General features: G+C 32.9%; 1 protein-coding gene across 1 annotated transcript; it reads right to left on the reverse strand.

Annotated features, from left to right (window-relative positions):
• Nucleotides 1–12,366: 12,366 nt before the first annotated feature.
• Nucleotides 12,367–13,601, reverse strand: LOC107485623 (uncharacterized). Its single transcript, XM_016106164.3, has 4 exons — nt 13,408–13,601; nt 13,241–13,321; nt 12,867–13,039; nt 12,367–12,454 (listed from the first exon to the last, which is right to left on the reverse strand). The coding sequence occupies exons 1-4, from the start codon at nt 13,462–13,464 to the stop codon at nt 12,367–12,369; spliced, it is 399 nt and encodes a 132-aa protein (XP_015961650.1). The 5' UTR covers nt 13,465–13,601.
• Nucleotides 13,602–23,544: the final 9,943 nt, after the last annotated feature.

A 23,544-nucleotide genomic window follows, 5' to 3' on the forward strand; every position in this document is an offset into this window, starting at 1 on the left:
TCAGAAATGTGTTGATTTGTCTACTACAGAAGCATAATACATTGCTGTTGTTGAAACTTCTAAGGAACTCTTGTGGATGAAAAAATTTCTACAAGAGTTAGGCATCAATCAAGAGAAGTTTGTGTTATTTTGTGACAGTCAGAGTGCTATCCATCTCAGCAAGAATCCGACGTTTCATTCCAGATCGAAGCACATAGAGGTGAGGTATCATTGGATACGTCAAGCTTTTGAGATGAAGTCATATGCACTAGAGAAGATCCATACTGATGATAATGGTTCAGATATGATGACTAAGAGTTTACCTGCAGTGAAGTTTGATTCCTGCAAAGAGAAGGCGGGTTTGGTGGAGCAGCCTATCCCCACTTGAGTTGGTGAGGGGGAGATTTGTTGGTGGGTCCCCAACCTCAAGTAGGGCCCACACATTAAAACAAATAAATAAATAAATAAATAAAAGAAAATGGCTTTAAGCCACGGAGGAAAGGAGAGAGAGATTTTGAAGGCTTCATGCATTTTGAATGAAAGAAAAGAAACAGCAAGGGTTTCGGCATTGGAGAAGGAAAAATTTGGGGAAAAAGAGCATGGCTATCTTGATCACATTGACTTGGTAAACTTGCTCCATTTCTTATGAAATTTTAGTATGTTGTTTCTGGTGTAGAGATGAACATTAGGATATAACTTATTTGTTGTATTGCCTTCTCTTTTGCCTGATTTGAGATATCCACTTTGTGGAGGGTTTATGTTGATTCCACTAGTTTTAGTGATGTATTTTGTTGATTGTTGAGATGTCCTAGTGTTACTAGGAAGACTGTTTGTGTACCCATTATTCTGATAGTGGAAGATTTTTCTAGACTAGGTCCCGTGGGTTTTTTTGTCCCTCTTTTGGGGGTTTTCCCACGTTAAAATTCTGGTGTCTGATTATTTAATTTCTGCCATTATATTTGTTGCTTAGAGTATCTTTGATATTGTCCATTTAATTGCACAGGTTGTGGGAAAATTATTTTTAGTACTTCCTCTGTTAGACAGGTTTTTTATTTAAACCTGTGTTGAGTTTTCCCAACAGTAGGATCATCATAACAACAGAAAACGAAGATATCTTTCAGAATTCTCCTGTGATGAATGGTGTTGAGCTTGAGACACATTGCATTCGTGAAGGTGATATGATTGGTATCAATAGGAGTGTGAAGGAAAAGAATGTAGTAGGATTTGTCAAAGATTTCATTGATGTAATTAATCAAGTGAGGGAAGAAGATTCAATGAGGAGGAATGTTACGATAGCAATGAGGTGAGGAAGGTATTTCCTTGTCGTGCATGGGCAACTGTTTCCAAAGATTATAGAGAAAAGGAAGTTTTGTCAAGCCTTGTTCGATCTCTGATGTCATCATCACACATATAACGGAAAACGAACAAGAGTTGAAGTCCAAGGTGAGAATACATTTGAATGAGAAAGGGAGAAAGTATTTGGTAGTGCTGGATGACGTGTGGAACAAGCTGAAGTATTATCTTCTCCCAAAACACAATAACGGGAGCAGGATATTGGTGACTACACAAAATGTTATGCAGGGCCAAAGGAACCTCACCATGAACCTAGCCATTTTGAATGGAGAAAAAGGTTGTGTCCTGCTGAGTTAGAGCCTATTGGTAAATCAATTGTCGAAAAAGTTGCAAGGATTTGCCATTGGCTATTGTTGCAAAGAGGAAGAGATCAGAAACAGAATGGAAAAGTATTGAGAATTTAGTTCCTCATTGGTGTGATGATGATGATATCGACCAGACGAAGAAGATATTGAAGACAAAGGTTTCATACAAGTAAGACAAACCGGAACATCAAAGGCACCACCGCAGCCTGAAGATATTGGCGAGGATTACTTGAAGGCATTAGTGGATCGTAACTTAGTGAAACATGCCAGATCCACGATCTCTTTGGAGATTTGTTCAGTAACATGTAGTGAATCACAGACATGTTCGTTTAATGTGCTTTACTTATCGCCTTTCACTAAGGAAGTAGCACATGAGGAGGTTATGGAGAAGTTGATCCATCTAAGGTCCTTGAGAGCAAGCGCATATTGGGACGTTCCAAATTATTTGTGCAAACTTGAGGAGACAAGGGGACAGACATAAGTATTGGACAGATTAAACAGCTGAGACATCTTCACTACAGTCACGAGTATTTGACACTATCACAAGAAGAAGGAACTAGGGACAAGATGCAATCTCCAATCTCCAAACCTTAATATGTGCATCTTACTCCTGAAGTAGAGTTCCTGCTCAACGCGGGTTGCTTTCCCAACTTGATATCACTGGGTTTATATCTGTTTGATTTTCGGATAAAGGAAAAAGAACCCTTGAGGAGCCTGCACTGCCTAAAATATCTGAAAAAGCTCTCGTTGGATGCAATTGCATTTCCGCCAAGTCTTAGCAAGATTAAGTTGTCACATGTGAATGCCAAAGAGTTGAACTCCGAAGACATACATGCTTTGAAAGGATTGCAAGATGTGCGGATAATCTGAATTTGGGTGGTCCTTGGAGTGCTTCACATGACAAGGGTGCGTCTCAAATACCTTAGATTAGGAAATGGTTCAATGCCTCGTCTTCAGCGTGTGCACATTCGTTGGTGCCCTAAATTGAAGCACGTTGATAAACGAGTGTTTTCCTTGGCTCGTAACTTCGAGAGGGAGATTCTTGAAAGGCTGCTGTCCTTGAGTATGAAAAACATTTACCATCTAAACTAAACTCAGACTTGTTAATGTAGTTTGAATGACATATGCACGTAGTTTCTTTCATGTTATAAATGAATATGATATGAGTTAAATTATTAGTGTATAGTATAGAGTTAAATATTCTCGATCATGGCAAAGATTTAGAATCACTCGATCATATGTCTACTTTGATATATATATATGGAAAAGTATGAGGAGACAATATACCTATGGTACAATACATACAATGGGGGCTTAATTGAAATTAACGTTAAATTATGGATAACTAATTAATTTTGATTTCTTTCTAATTTGAATTTTGAAACAAATTAAATTATGGGTAACTAATTAGTTTTGATTTCTTTCTAATTTGAATTTTGAAACAAATTAGGATTATTGTCCATCAAGACAGCGTGAATTCAACTCTCTCCACTAATTCGAGGATCTCGTCGCCTCAGCACTGCAAGATCACTGACTGCCGTCTGCCTCTCTTCTAACCGCCGTGTTGTTCGAACTGTGCATAGGTGGTTTGCGTGGTCTTTGCGCTAGCGCAGCAACCCAAACCTGCAGCAAGGAGTATTTGTTTCTGGAAGACTGTCTTCCCAGTGGCTCCATCTCAAGACGAACGCATTTTAAACGAGGGTCATCCTTCATGCACACCACCGGACAAAGATTCATTAATGGAGTGCGATCTCGTTGAACCCCTAAGCTGTGATATGTCTACCGTTGCAGTGGTTTCATCAGACCAACCTCAAAACATATCCGGCGATGTCCTCGTCGGCGTTGAGAAGTCAAACCAGGTGAGCTATTTTCATAAACAAATTCTGCCATGGATGTTTAGTTTTCGAAAAATTTAGATTTTATGTCACACTGTAGATGAGGTATTTGTTTTATATTGAATTAAATGTGTGATTATTTTATATTGAGTGATATGATTATATCCATGCATAATTTGAAAGAATTAATTAATCGTTTCATGCGTATATGATTGTTTTTAAAGGTATAGTATACTTATGTGCAGCAAGCATATTTTATAATTATTTTTTTTTGTATATGAATGCATGCTGCCTGCATATTATATTGCATGTTTTATATACTAACCATTCTTTTATATTTGTATCTGTCATCCAGATGGCCATATATTTTATATGGATGTTGGAATAGCCTAAATTAGCTAGTTGGTATGCATTGGAATGGCCATATATTGATATGCGTATATTATTGCTACATGATGGTCATTTGATAAATTAAAAAACAAATATAAGGTGATGCAGGGGTTGTGAACTAGAACTAAATTAAAGTGTATGGTACTTGGATTTCCTGCATGTTAATCATGACATGGTTATTTTAGTGCTTTGTAATGGCATGGTATCTTTGTATGAGAACTGCATATAATTTAAATTTTTTTATATGATCACATGCTTTATGCATATTATGTGGTTTATATGGGTATGGAGTTTGTATGATTTATATGGGTGTGTGTTTTATATGGCATGGTATCCTTACATGAGTGTTTTGTACGTATATGATACCTGCACATTATGCTTGCTGGCATGTTATTTATTTATATGGCATGGTATTCTTACATTGGCTCACAGAGTTCAAACGATGTCGGTGTTGAAGACATCCTAGGCCCATCGAAGGTCACCACAAAGGACAGGCCAAAGAGTAAGAGGCTCGGCACTACCCTTGAGAAGTCCTTCAAGAATTCAAGTCGGAGAAAACAAAAGAATTCATCCCCAATAGATGTTTGGCTTAATCTCAACTTTGTATGTTTATTTGGTATAGTACTATCCAAGAACATAACTGTTTGACTTTTTCTTTTTTTTTTTGGCAGGTGGTTCATCTACACGCATCTCAAGATATAAACCATGGTGCTGTTGCTGGCCTGAATGTTCTCGAACAAGCCGGTGGTTTCATGTCTTTGTTAAGCTCCTTCAACAAAAAGTAGGATTAATTGGACAAGGTTGTGATAGTGTATATTTTCTCATCTCTATTTTTAAAGGATTCATGTTAGTTTAAAGGTTTTGAGGCAGGTGTTGCAAAAGTCCACATGTTATTAATTGCAAAAACCCTTTTTCCATTTGTTAGAACGAACCATTTTACTATTTTTATTTCGTGTGACTGGATGTTCATTTTTACTCTAAGCATGGATGGTTAGCCGTTAGTATTTGAGTGTGTAGCACTTGGTTGTTATGTTTTGATTTTGACCAAGTTAAACTGGATGTTCATTATAGTATGGTATCGGATGTTCAGTTTAGCTATATTGGTGGATGTTTATTGGTCACCTATTTCAACATGCACAAATATGATAACTTTACCAAATAACTTTGATAAATCCGTGATTCTAACATATGAAAAAACATAGATAATATTAAGGTAACATAACCAATAAATCATTGTATTGTAGAAAAACAAAATATGTTCTGGAATCAAGTCTTTCTAATGTGACATAAACAAATCCCTAAGCATGTCAGCAGTAAGTAAACTCATTATAATCTGGTAGTTAATGTAGCAAGTGGGTAAATAAGTTGTTAATGTAGCAAGGTGAGCAATGCGTTCCGACTAGTTTCTGTTGAACAAAACAAATGCGGATCAGCAGATTGTCGTAAAAAATATCTAGATATGTTCATGTATTCATGTAATCAATGGGATACCTTTTTACCCATCTGAGTTTGTCTTTGGCCAATTTAGAGTTTGGTTTGTCTTTGCTTAGTCTGGTATAGTTGCTGTTTTCAACTAGCTGCATCATTGCAAGTACTAATTACTTAAATGAAAAGAAATAAAATAAAATCCATTCATTTCTAACATTCGACTCTCATTCTACTCTCAATTCTAACAACAATCCAAGATGCTTTCAAAATCAATTCCAGGGGCAGTTAACAATAAAATCTTTAAAAAAGACAAGGAGAAACAAATCTTGAAAATGATGTGGAGGCTTTATACATGTGTTTCGTACACTGTTCTATTAAATAGGACCAATGAAGATGAAAAATAAATAAATAAAAAAAAGAACTCCAGCAGACAAAATGATCATAGGAATAAAAATAGGTAATATGAAGGAGCAACTATACACTAAACATATACACTATAGAATTCTCAACAATCAGTCAAAGAATGATTCTCAAGAAGTGGTAGTACTGGTATATAGTGGTGGTGATGAATCATGAGCAATAAAAATCAAAGAGCTGATATATCATTTCCTAATTCCAACAACAATTCTTGTCATAAAGCACTCACAATTCACAAAACCTTAAAAAAAGTAAATTATCCAAAACACTAATGAATGATTCTCTATTGCTGGATTCCCTATATACAAGATTAGTATATGGCACACCATTTTATTTTTTTAGAAACTAGAGAGAAAATCATAGAGATCAGAGACATAAAGAACAAAGAGAACGAAATAATCAAAGTGGGTTACATCTAATAAATTGGGATCCAATTTTTGAAAGCCTGGAGCTGAAGCTAAAACATAACAGCTCCAAAATACTGCTCTTTATAACAATAATAATCACTCCATCTGAAAAAAAAAAAAGAACACTCACTAATCGGTAAGGAAAAACAAAATTAAAAATAAAAACACCCCCAATTAAATCAATTAAAACAAAACTAACTAATCTATGAACACCACTACCATCTAATCATGTTCAGTTTGGCAGTGAGATCTCTTTGGCGGCAGTTCTGATCGGCGGCTTCTCGTCAGCGACTGGGTTGCAGCGAAGGCCGGATGTTCAGTGACGGCGCCGTGCTTGAGGGCAACGAACAGATCGCTTGCGTTCACCTGTGACCTTCCTTGGTTGCAGGTTGCGGGACTAAGGGTTCTAGTGCCGTAACGGGTCTCTACAACGAATTGGGAGGGTTTGAGTGGGGAGAGAAGAAACGGCGAAAAAAAAGGGATAGAGATTAGAGATTTGGGGAAAAAGTGAAAATAGCAAAAATCTGGTGGTGTGTTAAAGTAAACAGCCATAATAGGATTAGGGTTAATTTTCTGCTTTAATTTCAATTGGGCTTAATAAAAAGCCCATTGTAAACATTGTATACATATTTCATTGTCTTCTTAGCGGGATCCTATATATATATATATATATATATATTTGTATGGTGAGTTCTACAGTGACATAATATTAAATGACTAAAGGTGGTTAAGGTTTGATCGACTAATTTTATGATAACACGTGCCAAAGGGAATCATTTCATTGAGTAGATCAATGCTTAGTAAGTAGTAACTCGGGATATTTCAAAGATTTTCCCACCCGAAAAAATTTTCTATTATTTGGACTTTAGTACAGACCAAAAATATAAAATGAAAAAAATGGTTGAGTCTCCCCAAAAATTAAAAAAAAAAGAATGAATATGGATTTTGGAATAATAATATGAAATTAAAGAAATTAAAGAAATTTCATGCATTACTTTTAGAAAAGATAAATATTTTCCGTTTCAAAAAATTATTTGTGGAAAGTCTTCAAAATTTGAAATTGAATGAAATGATTTTTTAGTGTTAATTGGATTCAATTTCAATAATATTTGTGTTGTTTGAGTGAATTTTTTCTAAAATTTTTTTAAAATAATTTAATATTTGAATACTTTATATAAAAATGACTTTTTATTATAATTATATTTAAGTATAACAATATAGAAGTCATTTTTGTTTATTTATTATGTTATAAACATTTTTTAAGTAACAAAGATATTTTAAAAAAAATATATAAATTATAGCTTCTTAAAATTTTTTTTTATTTTTAAGTATTTTATTTTTACTATTAAAATTTGTCAAAAATACTAAAATAAAAATATTACTACTTAATAGAACCAACTCATTAACCAATGACAAACTCTTAAATAAAATTTAAATTGAAGACGAATCAATGATACTATAAAAAACCAAAAGATAAGTTGATAGGTTATTATTATTGCCAACTATAATAAGTAACACTTAGATTCAATCAAAAATATACTCAGGTATCTATGTTGAGATAACATATCTGCAATTAGGGGTGTGAGCCATTAAAAATTTAAAACAAATTTAAAATTTAACACCTAGTTTACTTAAATTTATATTTCTATCGACTCATAAAAATATAATAAAAAACAACAAAAACCAAACTCATTATACATAATTTTATTTCGTGCTAAGACTTTTTATACAAATCATTCCATCATATATTTTATTTTACGATAGACAATTTCCTCGTGAAAATACAAAATTATAAATAAAAATAGCTTAAATACATTCATAACTACGATTAATTAATTATATGTTTATTTTTTGAGTAACTTAATTATATGTTTATTTAGTAAACAAATTGTATACCAAATTTTCACTACAGTATTCTTAAACCATTAGAAACCCTAGAGCTTGGCGTCGCGGCTGCCACCATTCATCTTCTCGCTCTGCTATCAAGCTTCTGCGTCGACAAATTGTCTCCTCTGTCAACCAGGCATAATTTCTAAATTTGAGAAAGAGTGAGTACTCAACTACGGTTACCATCAATTTTCTCCGTGCGATGTTAGTTTTCTCTTATTTAAATATGAAGCTGGATATTTTATGGATTTTTTGCTGAAATAAGTAGAGGATTTGTATCAATGAGAGGTCCTGGGAGAGAGGGATGGGAGTGGAAAAACACAAGATGGCATAGAGTTAGGCAACCATATCACGTAAGAGATTCGTAGGTTTGGAATCGGGAAGAGTATCGACGATTGGAGAATGACTCTTTGACAATTTTTGTGGATAACCTATCTGATGATGCGTCGAAAAAAGTATTATTTCATCTGTTTAAGTGGACAGATTGGATAACATATACCTATCACGTATGGAAGAATTCACTTTTTTTTTTGTTTTATAAGGTACACGACAAAAGGAGGGGCTTTGAAAACAACAAAAGAGATGAATCGAATGCGATTGCAGGGAAAAGAGATCTTTGTGGGAGAGGTTAAGTACAGAAGGCACATTGACGTTAAGGCGAAAAAGGATAAGGAGGATGAAGATAGTAACAGTCCATTAGAAAAGGAGTACATCGACCGTGAAAAAAGTCGTGTAGCCGAGGTGAATATTTTACAGAAGACAGGACCGGTAACAAAAGGGGGAGTTGCCTTTGAGGAAAGATACAACAAAGCTGATGAAGGAAGGGAGGAATCTTTGAAACTAGGTTGGGACATGACGGCAGAGATGGTGACATAGGTGCCACGAGGAGAAGATCATGATAAGGGTAGAAAGGTCTTTGCAATTGAGGAGTTGGATGAATGGCAGCAAGGGAATTCAAACAAAAAAAGGGCAAATCCTATGATTAGGAAGGCAGTTATGGTATCTGCGGATTCTTTGGGATCCCCATTGAGCAGCAATGAAGCCACGTCTGAAAAAACGGTATCATAGGACTATGGGAGAGTAAGATTTGGGGAGGCTACTTTAGTAAAATTGAACTCTAATATGGGTTGTTTAAATTACAAAGGGCCCAATAGAAGTGCACAGTATCACAAAGATAAATGGTATGATATGGGCCAATACCAAACAGGCTCATCTGATGGAACAGGTAGGAGTGTTCGCGGTGCAGTTTGGACGATTTTGAGTAAAAAATTCATCTGATCCGAACACTAGTTTTACTTGCGGTGCGATTTGGATTGGATGCTTTTTTAAAAAAAATCGATCCGATCTGATCCAATTTCAAGCGGTTTGGATTGGATTGGATTTACGGTTTTATAAAATAAAAAAATTAAATACATATAACAAGTCTCAACATCAAATTTTAAATAATCAACAATGACATAACCAGCGGGTACTCACAACTAGAAGAAATTCAACGGCGCTTTACATGGATAGAAGAGACCAGCAGCTTCTTGTTGTGGATGGTCATGGCTTCGGTTGCGCTGTAGAAGAGTTTAAGGTGGGGTGCGATGGTGCGTACATTGTTCTACATATTCCTAAGTCTGCTTTGGCGGAGGTTGCGGGTGCCGATGAAGGGGACTGCGCGATCTTGGGAGAGAAGAGGGTGGAAGGTTCTGCCTTTCACGTAGCGGCTGTGGAGTTTGTGAGGCCCAACAGCAACGAGGAGAATGGTGGGGGAGGGAGGGCTGGAAGCAGGACGGCTGGTTGTTGGTGGCGGCGACTGTGATGACCGTCGGGCAGAGAACGATGATGTGGATAGTAGTAAACCGCAAGGAGCTTGTCGAGCCACTACTGAGCTGATTGGTGCCAGGAAGGAGTTGATCGGTGGTGCAGGGCAAAAGGCGAGTCTGGCGGAGAACTGCTTAGCCATGAGAAACTGACAAAGAAGAGATATGAGGCTGGTGCAGAGGGTGACGTTGTAAGCGCAGGAGATGTAGGAAAAACAGTAGCTAGGAATGAGTTGGGGAGTTGAATGGATCCTGTGCCAGAGCAAATAGGGTGAATGTGACTGACAAAAGGAACACTGGAACTAACTCGATGAGGGATGGTGAAGTTGAGGAATTAGATTCAGGGGGTGAAACTATTTTGTTGGAGGAAATTTGTGTCCAAGAGGAAGGGGCTATAAGGGATTTGGAGAAGTCGGGATGTTCGGATAATAACGTTGACAGTGAGCCGTACCAGGTAGAGCAAGGTGGTAGTTGGGTTGCAAACTTGGAGGAAAATAGAGTAGCTTGGGATTTGGCGATGGAATCAGGAGCTATTCCTTATGATGAAAAAGATGATATTATGACTGCTCTTCAAACTCAGAATGAACTTATTGGCTTATTGCACAGAAAAGGAAGCAAGGAAAACAAAAAGAGAAAGCAAGAAGGAGTCGTCCTAAAAATCGGAATAAGGTGTTGAATACAATTTTTAAATGATTTTAGTTTTTGAATGTGAGGGCCTAGCGGGTGTTGGAAGCTTGAGTATAGTGAAAAATTTAAGACAAAATCTAGTTTGAACATGTTAGGATTAATAGAGACGAAAAAGCAGGTGGATACAAAGTTGATGCAATGAAATTTTGGAAAAATGATGCAGTGGATTGGGTTCTTGTGAGTTACGGATGGTGCTTTTAGAGGTTTTTTGTTGTTGTGGGACGTACTGATATTTGACTTGCGTAACTGCTATAAAAGGAAGAGATGGTTGTGTGTGGAAGGGGTGATTGACAAACAAGAATTTTAATTTTGTGTTCTGCTGGTTGAGTTTTATCTATGGTTTGTGTCAAGTCCCTATTTACTACATGGGTGACTTCAATGAAGTTGTGCAAGTGGAAGAAAAGAAATGAGCTAGTATGTTTACAATATCAGCAGTAGTTTTTAAAACATGGATACAAGATATGGAGCTGGTGGTTCTAGAGCTGAATGATCGGAAATTTACGTGGTTCCGGGGTCAATTGTGCAGTCGCTTTGATCGGGTATTGATTAGCGTGGGATGGATTGAAGAGTTTTCTGAGACAATGTTGAAAGGCGAGCAAAGAGGTTTATCTGATCATTGTCCTTTGATTGTAGAGAATAGTAGTTTGCTAGGGAGTCCGAGGCTGTTCCGGAGTTTAAATTCTTAGATCACTCATGAGGATTCTCAAAATGGTAAAAGAGGACTGGTGGGGGCTAGGGAATTTCTCAGGTGTTACAGATTTTTTCAACAAATCAATTAAGAGCTATAAGAGTGGACTGAGTTTGATCTTTTAGTTGTTGACGGCATTGCTAGATATGACTGTGGAGAGATGTCTGTTTGTTTGATTAGTATTTATTTTTTGTTTATTTATTTTGTTTAGTTGCTCCACCTTATTATGTTGAGTTTTTTCCTTCAATATGGTTTAATACTGAACTGAAAACAATAACATACACTTCTAATTAATTTTTAAGATAAATAAAACTTCTGTTTTTTCATAATGTCCGTTCATCTTAGTTTATATTGTATTTTTAAAAACCATATTCATTTGGTTTTTTCAATATTTGTGGACACCTAACCATTCGTTTCATTTTATGTTTTTGGTCTATCCAAAAAGGAAGGTCCACTTAACAGAAAAATATTTTCAGCCAGAAAAATTTCCAAATGTCTTTCTAATATTATCTGTCAACTTATTACTAACAATAATTAATTATTATATTTTAAATATATGTATAAAGAGACACATTCAGAAAATATATTTATAAAGACACTTTTATTAAACAAGTTATAAAAAAGATATTTTTATTAGACACATCTACAAAGACACTTTCATTAAACACAATTATAAACCAGAATTGATAGAAATTGACAGAAATATTATTGGTAACGTAGCGAGATTAATAATTTATTTCTCAATTACCGTCCTTAACTAGTGATGTGATGTTGATTTACTCAAAAAAGGAATTTTTCTTACCGCGTGTCATTACAAGATTAGTCTGTCAAACTTTAGCTATTCTAAGCCATTTAAATCGTTGCCACCAAAGAAATCACCTTTTGTTTTATCTTAATTTTAACTCGATTTATCACCAAAGAAACACAAAGTTCTCAAAAGCTATGACCGCTCTAAAAGTAAGAGATGAAGGCATCAAAAGGTTTCTTGCCTGTAAAAAATTGTTGTATTTTGATATACTGGATTCTCACAATGCTTGCTCCTCTATTTCAGGATATCTCGAATCTTTCTTGGCGGTAGTTTTATTTGATTCTGCTGTAGCCATCTGTCAAAAGAATCACTAGTTGAGTTCTACAACAACAATATCAGAAAAGTTAGTTTAGTTCATACCTCTTCAAATTGCGCTATCACATGTTTGGAGGACTAACAGCTAAATAAGCATAAGCCATTAACTCCAATGGCCAACCAGTAATCTGTATTGGAAAACATTGAGATCTGACAAAAAATAGAACAAAGTAAGTTGGTAACTATTAAAGTTAAAAGTATTTATCAGAATGATATCTTAAAGGCATATCAGATAATATAGAGTCATCAAGAGAGAGTAAGAAACGAAAGGTTATGGGCTTATGGCCATTATGAAAACAGAAGCTATATCAGTAAATAAATAAAATTCTAAAAGATACCGAATTTGCTTAAAAAAATGGTAGTACATTTAGTTATTTTTCATTAGTGTTCCACAGTTCAAAAATGGATATTTTGGACGTTACTTTATCATGGGAAAAGCTATTATGTAAATTAGAAAATGTCAAATAACTACGGATCAAACTAGAACTATTTTTTAAAGCAAAAAGAAGGAACTTCAACCATATACGAATGGTGGTAAAATTTTGGAGTTCTAGGTACTCACCCTGATAATCCATACTTTTTCAAGAGTTCTAATTTCTCCTTGTAGGATTTATCAGATTTCTTGAGTGACACTGACAACTCAATTGAATCACAAGAATTGGCGCCTTCCCTTGGAACAAACCCATACGATAATAGAAGCTCCCCATTTGATTTTTTTCCATATGAAATGAACACCTAGGTAATATGATACAAGCAGTCAAATCTAATCTTTGGACTTAACGCTTAGACTTACTCCGATGATGCCATACTGGTGAAAAATATCATGATCAAATAAAGCTTTAATCAATTAATAGCTTATCATTTTGTTTGGAACTTGTTTGCTTTGTGCTAACTTTATCCTAGATAACAAATTCCAATCTTTCAATCTATGTTTACCTGCTCACCTGGTTGATACGGCCGATCTGTAGTAAAGACAATTCCCTTTGATAAATTATCATAATCCAAAAAGGTATCCACCTAAACCAGTGAAAAGAAATTGGAGTTAGAAATTTTCATGGGCAAAATCATAATAAGGAAATTTCTTTGGAATTGACCGTACATACATCACAACTATGATTCAACATATCTGCCCAAGGAACCAAGGCAACCCTTCCGTCCATTGAGGGTAACCGAACCTGCAAGGTAGAAAAATCTCAAATGACGTTTTCATAAAACCAACTGTTTGTCTTAAATGAGACAAAAAATTATAATAGGTGTTTAGTTTTCGACTTCATTCTCTTCAAGAAACAGCTCTATTATGCATTCACACAATTGCTGTACTTTATTTAAGCAGAAGAAGCAGAGAATTATCTATAGTTATATTTTGTATATGACGTTGACTTGCCCAATGACCATTTGAAAGGTAAAAAAGATATCCAAGACTGCGATTTTCTTGCATGATGAAGCGGCAACTGCTTGGAACAGTGTTAATTCTACCCTTGACATCATTCAAGAAATTTCCAATGAGGAACAAATCGCAAAGGAAGCAGTTCGCTCTTTCATTGGCCGAGGCTAGGCTTCAGGTAGCCATAGAATCATTGGAGGCTGCAAAAGAAGAGCGTGATTCGGCACAAGGTTCTAATGAGAGCAATGATGAAAACGACATAATAGAAAAGGAGAAGGCACTTTCGGTTGCTCAAGAAGATATCAAGGAGTGCCAAACAAATTTAGCCAACTCTGAGGTGGAGCTTAAACGGTTGCAAAATAGAAAGGAGGAGTTGCAGACGGAAGTTAGCAAATTGCATGAAATTGCTAAAAAGGCACAGCTGGATGCAGTGAAAGCCGAGGAGGATGTCACAAACATGTTGCCTTTGAACTTGAGGCTACACAACGTGTAAATGATGCAGAGATTGCCTTACAGCGAGCAGATAAGTCTGATACCATTGAAACTATACAAGTAAATCAAGATGTTGTGGCTGTTCCTGAAGAGGAGAAAGTAGTTGAAAGAGACGAAGGCTTGCCTATTGATGATGAATCTTTGCTTGGCGCGTTATCTTCTGAAACAATATCTGATAAAACCAGCCAACTTCTGGAAGAAATAACACAGTCTGACTATTTGAGTGATAACGAGAATGCAGTTCAAACTAGAAAACAAGAAATGCAGAAAGATTTGACTAGAGATAGTTCGTCCCTTGCTCCCAAGGCATTACTGAAGAAATCTTCTCGATCCTTTTCTGCATCATCTTCTCTTTTACTGAAGAAGATGGAACCGAGTTCACACCAGCATCAGTTTTCCAGAGCCTTATGTTATCTGAAAAAAAGCAGTTGCCCAAGCTGGTTCTTGGGTTATTGTTTATGGGAGCAGGGTACGTATGATCTTGATACATTTTATTCCGTTGTTGCCATTGCTTTTCTTCTAACTTTTCTAATAGGGAAGACCACATGCATCATGTGTTTGGCTTATTACAGTATACATGCCAAAAATTAGAATGAAATTTATCTATGTTTGAAACTGATTTTAAAGCTTACTTAGGCGTTTGGAAAGGGATATATCATATATGCCCTGGTATGTGCCAGCTTTGCTTGAGTTGTACTGTATTTTTATTGGAAAATATATTGTGCCTTCCTGTTATGTTATTTTAAATGCAAGATTTAGTATGAAGACTGACCATAATAAACAAGTGGTGGATTTTGTACTACAGGGTTGCCTTCTATGCCAATAGAGGAGAAAGGACTGCTCAGTTGCTTCAACAGCCTGAAGTTATTGTGACCAGTGTTAAAGAAGCTTCCTGTAATGCAAAGCCACTGGTTAAGCAACTTAAGAAACTCCCTAAAAAAATAAAGAAAATTATTGCATCGTTACCTCAGCAAGAAGTTTGTTTTTCAACCTTCTTTTTCCATTCCTTGATGTTAAATTTTAAATTTCGTGGCTCTATGTGAGTTTTTAAATTTCCGGGCCATCGGTATGAGAATTAACAAGACTCCAGGATAGATGTTGAAAACCGTAGAACTGTACTTACTAAGATTGATTTTTATGCAAGACAATTATATGTGGCATTTTAAGGAGTTAAGAGTAAATAAGAGATAGAGGTTTTAATCAGAATCATGAGGGTCTTTAAAAATTGGACGATTAATGTTGTGTATAGAGAAGTCTTTGATTGATAGATAAAAATGACCAAATACTGTTTAATTAATTGGTATTTTTTTATTGTTAATTGTGTTTTTTATTTCTTTTTTGTAGTTAGATAAAAAAATTTATATAAATAATATTTAAATTTTATTTGATACAGAAACAAAGATACAACCTATAGATGTACAACGATTAATATTGAAGACAAAAAAATGTGTGCGCACATTTTTCATAAAAATTAAGACATTAATTTATTGCATATTATGCCTTTTTTTCAATTAATCCAATTATTTTGTGAATTTATTTATTATGTATTATTGTTTACTATTCGCATAAATAAAAAAAATAAATTGAACTTAATTGAATTTAATTTCAACAAGGATGGTTTGTTTGAGTGAATTTTTTAAAATAATTTAATATTTAAATATTTCATATAAAAATCACTTTTTATTATCAATTATATTTAAGTATAATAAGTTATGAAGCACGGACACTTCGTTGAGTTATCGTGTTCGCGTGTCGAACACATTTTGGACATAACAATCATCGACACTCGTCCGACACACGTGTCTGCTGTCTCTAACCGTGTCTTAATAAAAAATAAAAAATTCTTCTTCGGACATGCCTGAACACACCTAAATACTATCACGTGTCCAGTCTTATTCTTAATATATATTTTTAGAATAAATTTAGATATAATATATATTATTATTTATTAAAATAAAAAATATTTTAAATACTTAATATAATTAAAATAAGACATTAAAAATAATTAAAAATTTTAATTTATATTTGAATATCAATAAAATATTAAAATATCATTACGATTTATCTAAAAAATACTTTATATTTTATATGTATGTCCCCGTGTCATGTAAGATTTTAAAATTCGCGTGTCGGCGTGTCCCGTGTCGTGTCGTGTCTCGTGTCCGTGTCAATATCGGTGCATCATAGATAATAAGATAGAAGTAATTTTTATTTATTTATTATGTTATAAATATCTTTTTAAGTAAAAAAGATATTTTTTAAAAAAATATAAATTATAGCTTCTTAAAAATTTTATTTTTATTTTTTAATATTTTATTTTTACTATTAAAAATTTGTCAAACATACTAAAATAAAAATATTACTACTTAATAGCACCTAAACAAATTTTATGTTTGGATACAATAATATAAAAAAAATTTATTTATTTAGTATGTTAAAATATTTTTTAAGCAAATTTAAAAAAAAGATGTAAATTATGGTTTTTAAATGGAACAATTCATTAACTAGTGACAAACTCTTAAATAAAATTTAAATTTGGGACGAATCAGTTTTTAATTTGTCGAATTGAAAGATACCGTAAAAAATCAAAAAATAAGTTGGTAGATTATTATTATTGCCAACTTAACGCTTAGATTCAATCAAAAATGTATTTAGGTGTCTATGTTGACATAACATATTTGCAATTAAGGGTGTGAATCATGTAAAGTTTAAAACAAGTTTAAAATTTAACAACAAGTTTACTTAAAATTTATATTTCTATTGACTCAAAAAAATACAATAGAAAACAACAAAAGCCAAAACCTTACCTGCTGTACGAAATTAAAATAAGAAAAGTCTAGGGGTTAGTAATTTTGTTAAATTCTGCCCAGCATATAACCAACGAAGAAAAGTGAGTCATTGGATAAAATTTCACACCAATCTCACACCATTAAAACTATCATTGATGGCTATTTAATGGCTACAAATCACAAAAGTTGCTGGCCCCTAACATTGCTCATTAAAATATTTGAAGTACTGGGAAGCTTTCTGACCGAGCTGTCGAAGAAGAAAACGTCAGAAATCGTTTGTGCCTTCTAAAAATTTTAATTGATCGAACTCAAGGGGTAGAGGAGCTACATCGCCATTAACTTTCACCTATCGAAAGTGATACCAACACGTAAACCATTAAAACTATCATTGATGGCTATTTAATGGCTACAAATCACAAAAGTTGCTGGTCCCCTAGCATTGCTCATTAAAATATTCGAAGTACTGGAAGCTTTCTGACCGAACTGTCGAAGAAGAAAACGTCAAAAATAGTTTGTACTTTCTAAAAATTTTAATTGGTCGAACTCAAGGGATAGAAAAACTACATCGCCATTAACTTTCACCTATCGAAAGTGACACCAACACGTAAAAAAGGAGAATACAAATACTTTTATTAAATTAGATTTTTTATTGAGATTACGAAACTCAAAAAATCGAAATCAAAAGTTTTGGTGGTTACGGTTCTTTCTCTTTTTCTCTTGGTCACTCTTTCTTCTATATTGCTCACCGTGCATGCAAATGAGCTTAGCTAAAGCTAGATGACGATGATTAATGAGATGAAAATAATTATGTGTCAATACATACACAAGCCTCATTTGTTTTTTTTTTCTTTATTGACGATTTTTTTAATGGCTTTCCGCCGCCAACTAATAATAATAGCCTTATAAAGATATTTTATGAAATTTTAGTAATACAAAGTTCATTAAAAAATATCAATAATTAATTTTATCGGTAAAAGTCGAACTTGATAATAATATTAATATTATTATCTAGATTTTATTATAATTAAAGCAAGTAAATTAAAATAAATAAAAAAATAATAATAAAATTATATTACTATCTATTTTACTTCGAAGTTTAAAATCGGCTCATCAAAATAAAACTAATCACTTTAAAATATTATTTTAAAAAATTTGCATTAGTGCAAAAATTAAAGTTATTACATTGGATCAAGTAAAAAAAAAATTGGTGAAATTTAAAGGTCAAGAAATAAAATTAAAAATTACGAAGAATCGATAACTAAATAATTCGAAAACAGATTAAAATGCAAGTAATATTTTGAACGAAAAAGGTTTAGAGTTTCGATTTTAGTTAAAGAGGGAGATTAGTAATTAAATTTTGTTTCAGCTATTATATGCCATATTGAATACAGTGTTTTACTGCTCAACGTGGAAATGAGTTAATGTTAAAATTGGCTTTTGATCATGTGGGAGTTAATTTGGTTCTGAAAAATTTAATATATTTAATTTGATTCTTCAAAAGATACCCATGTGAGTTCTATTGGTGCATTTTGATAATTTTCTGTTTACCTGTTATTGTTAAGAATGTTAGAATGTGATATATGACAAATTTTACCTTACCAAATAATTTCTTTTAAGAAGGAAATTGAGTCATTATATTTTTAAAAGATCAAAATGACTTTATACATAATTTTTTAGAGAGTATTTTAAATAAAATTTATTTGAAAATCTTATTCTCTTTCCATTTTTTAAAAATTGAATTTTATTTTGTAGTATTTCTATGTTTCTTTAAAACTTAATCTAAAAAATTCAACAGACAAGGAAATTAATCTACAAAATATGGTCTGCCAATATTTTGTGATATGAGAAAATAATTTTGACGTGTTATTTTTATTCATAAATATTCAAAATGACAAATTAAAAAAAGAATTAATTTTATATTCATAAAAAATAGATTTTTGTGAATAAAATTATTCAAATTATATAGTACCTAGTCTCTTTTTCATGTTAATCGAAACGAAAGAAAAGAAATGTTCACAGTAAGCAATATAGGTAATAAAAGATTCATAATTCTTATGTCAACCTTTCATGTAGTCATGGCTAGAGTACTATAGTTTGACTCAATTTTCGATTAGATTTTTCATAGTTTATTAGAAGTTTGTATTCAGCCAAACCCCTATAGTTTATGATGGCACACTCAAGGGCAAGATTGGAACGGCGAAAATATTAACAATGGACCCAATTTGCAATCATATTCTTTTTGTTAACTTATTAAATTTATAAGCTTAGCACAAAATCTAAGATTCATGCTATATATTGCAGATGAGTAATGAAAATCCTTTTGTTATACCCGAGATGGATCCAACGGTTACCAAGCAAATCCATGAGATTGTGAAAGTGGAAAGACTATGTGCATAATCCCCTCTCTCTCTCTCTCCCCCTCTCACTCTCTGTTTGCAAAAGTTTGTTACGTCGTCTCCTCTCATCCTCTGTCACTCTCTTTCAAAAGTTTGTTATTGAATTCTTTCTCTCTCAATGATTGGCTGCCTATATATTGGATTGGCAAATGCCATTCATCCTCCACATTCACACACACACACACACACTCTCTCTCTCTCTCTCTTTCTCCACAAATTAATGGAAGTTGAGGTGGTAGGCGCTGGCGGAGCCGCACTAGCGGCCGGAGGTGGAGGCGGGGAAGCAGCGGGTCATGGAGGTGGCTGTAACTGCACGAAGAATTCTGGTTGCAGGACCAGCAATCTCTGCTCGTGCAGGACAACGGGTCGTAACTGCGATGACAATTGTGGTTGCTTAGCCACTAAATGCCACAATCGGGGAGGCAGCCCTCCAGAGAGAATCATCTTTTGTAACTGTTTTGCAGGGTGTGTCCAGTGGCGGATCCACGGGGGGACCTAAGGTGGCCATGGTCCCCCCAAATTTTTTTAAAAAAAATAGTAAATAGTAATAATTAATAATATTAAATTTTTTTATATATAATATTAAAAAAAATATAACTTACAAAATTTTATAAATTAAAAAAACTAAAAACTGCATTATGTATTAGATATTTGAATTATTGTTGCTCTTGTTAACAAATAGCCCATTCTAATAATTAATAAAAATGGTTCTATTATACTAGCCCAAGCCCATACTATTAATTAAAGTAACACTAGTACATTTTTCAAATATTTGTTTCAAGCCATTAGAGGCATCAGCGCCACTTTTCTCTCTCTTTTAGTGGTTTCCAAACTTTTGGTCTTCTACTCTTCTCATTTTAATTTTCTTTTCATACCAAAACAAGACATATGAAGAAAAACCATTGAAGAGAAGTGAACAACAAAATATTAACCATTGAATGCACAACAAAGATTCAAAGAGGTATATTTCAATTTTTTTTAAGTTAATGACAATGTCAAGTATTATTTACATTATTTATTTAAAATAATTAATTTATTTATTTTTATAATGGACAGTGTTCAAAGATTGAAGTGAGGACAAAACTCAATAGAATTATTTTTTTGTGAGACTTGGAACAAAAAATAATCAGGTAAATCAATAACTTTATTTTTGGTTATTATATATTTGTGTTTCTAAAATTATTTGTTATTGCTCAATAGGTTTAATATTTTTTTAAAGATTCAATTGGATTATGAGTTACAACATTATGAACTTGATGTGGTTAAAGCTCCAGATTTTCAGAATTTGTCTACTCTTGCTGAATTGTGTCAAAAATTGACAGAGACAGGAAAATCAAATATATATCCTTTAATTGATAGATTAATTCGTCTTGTTTTGACTCTTCCTGTGACAACAGCAACAACTGAACGGGCCTTTTCAGCTATGAAGATTATTAAAACAAGGCTTCGAAACAAGATGGAAGATGAATTTTTAGCAGATTGTATGATTGTATATATTGAAAAGGAAATTGCTTCAAAATTCACTTCAGAGATGATAATTGATGATTTTAGTTCCATGAAGCATCGTCGAGCAAGTTTAAAAATATCAAAATCTTAAAGTATGTAGTTGAACATTGACTTTTATATAATATAATTACTTTTTTGATATATATGCTACAAATCATATTTTGTTAATTTTTTGTTATATTTTATATTTAATTGGCCCCCCTCTTATGAAATTTCTGGTTCCGCCACTGGGTGTGTCCAGAAGGAACATTGCCGTTACGTTGATGTAGGGATAGTATGTGATGCTGTTAGCTGTACATGCACTCATTTGAATTGTCGAAAGCACTTCCAACACCGAAGAAAACGCTTAATTTATTTAAGTGATCAGTCCAGTTTTCTTCATGGTGAATGAATAGCAGTTTAATTTGTTTTGTTTTTAAAAAAATATTGAGCTGATGCTCCTTGTAGTTCTATTTTGAGGTTCAGTGCTCATTTCTTCTTTCTTCATTTTTTTTTCACGTTGCATTTTGTGCCATTGATGGTTGGGCTTCACTGGGTGTTTTTATTGTTAGTTTATTATTGTCTGCTTCCTTTCTTTTTTCTAAATGTTTGTATGTCATACATAATAATACAACAATGGTGATCCTGGTGATATGTTCCTCGAAAACAATCCTCTTGATTCTTGAGGAGAAGCTCCGGTAACATTGGTTTCTTCAGAGAGAGAGAGAGAGACAGAGAGACGGAGAGGAATTGGAATCTAATTGGGTTGGCGGGTTAATTTGTGGGTTCAACTGGGGGTCGGCTGGGTTCTGATTGTGTGGGCATTGCTTCTTATTTTGGCCAAAGAATCATAAACTAAGATTTTTCTTTTTTTGTTTTAAAAAATTGTGGTTTTGGGTAACTCGGTGGGGTAACAGAATAGGTTAATCGATTAAGTTTTTTGGTTATGGGTCAGATGGAATTCAGTTGAATTTTTTAGTGAAAATGCAAAAGAAAAGTTGAATGGGTCTAACTTTCAGGTTTATCCATTTAACTTGTCATTTTTGTGAGTTTATCAGGCTATATTCGTTTAATATTTTATTTTTTTACGGGCATAATTTTAAACTGGATAAATAGATTAGTATGCGAGTTTGATCTATTTTAATAGTCCTACCTGTATCTTATAGTTTTAAGTTTTAACATTATTCTGAATTGAATAAGATTATATATTATAAATTTTTTCTAGTCCCATTAATTAGATATTTATTGTCAAAGAGACGATATTGTAAATGTAGGACTACAAATTTCACATGGAAAATAGCAAGTACAATCTTTTGTTGCCGCATCGCAATGATCACTTACTCGCACTCTATATATTTTCTTGCAATCATTGTTGCATTGGTCAGCTCATGGGATACAATCTCTTTCATTTTCTGCACAACACAATCTTGCTTCTGATACTTTTAATAATCTTTCATGGCCTATACGCATCAAATAAAAATCAAGATTTTATTATTTTTTTCCACAAAATTTTAAAAATAAAAATAGAAAACAAAAACACAAACTAAAGGTATCTTTAGAGTTCATTTGGTTTTAGATTTTTTATTTTTAATTATTTTTATTTTTAGTATTTTATTTAAGAAAAATAAAAGTAATAAAATTTTATTTTTTATTTTTAATTATTTTCTTGTTCTCTATGAATACTAAAAATAAAAAATACTAGTTGGATTCTTCAAAATTTGTTTTTGAGACACATGAAAAACTAACTTATGCTTGATTGTTTATTTTCTAAATTTGTGTGAATCTTTTAGTCAAATATCATTTAAGCATGACATACTTATAAGTCATTAAAATATTCATTTATTCTGTTATAAAAATAATCATTTGTATACGTAGTAAAATGAGCATTTATGATATCTTGTTTGAATACAATAATTTTTCTTTTCTAATGCATAAAGAAATGACTTGATAATGTTAAAATTGTGGATATTCTACTTTTTTTTCGGAAATCTATCATTTTGTTGGAATACCTACTAAAGTTTATATGATTTGACCATCTTTAAATAAAAATAATCATCCAATTACTCACTAAAACGATTATCTGCACACGTAATAATTGAAACAAACAGCATGTTTAAATTGTAAGCAATTAAATAACCATCCTAGTAAGATAAAGAATAACTATCTAACATTAAAATGAAATAAAAAAAAAACATGAAGAGCATTTGTATGTAACAAAAATAACATTTTTAATTATACAAGCTAATACAAAAAATAACACTTACAAAAGTAACTACAGTTGGTAAATTTATTGATTGTTAGCTATTTTGTTAATCAGATCTATGAGATTAATTTAAACATCCATGCTGAAAATTAAGTACAACATGAATAGATTATTAAAATTTTATCTATTTAATAAATAATTTTAGAAATAATCTTAATAATAATAATATCATTAATTAATTATTAATAGAATATGCTAATAAGTTTTCAGCGGAATTATGGGCCTCGTGAATAGAAATATCGCTGATTGCTCATTGAAGAGCAAGGTCTCCAATGAAGCCAAATCTTAAGCTTATACATGCCACGTAAATTTGATTAAATAAATACATACAAGATTACAAATTCTAAATAATTTCAAACAACGTCAAATATATATGAAATGATTCATTAACACATGCAAATTCTTCATACATGTATTTATACTATGAATTT

The sequence above is a fragment of the Arachis duranensis genome, chromosome 4 (genome assembly GCF_000817695.3).
Source record: "Arachis duranensis cultivar V14167 chromosome 4, aradu.V14167.gnm2.J7QH, whole genome shotgun sequence".
Classification (NCBI taxonomy): domain Eukaryota; kingdom Viridiplantae; phylum Streptophyta; class Magnoliopsida; order Fabales; family Fabaceae; genus Arachis; species Arachis duranensis.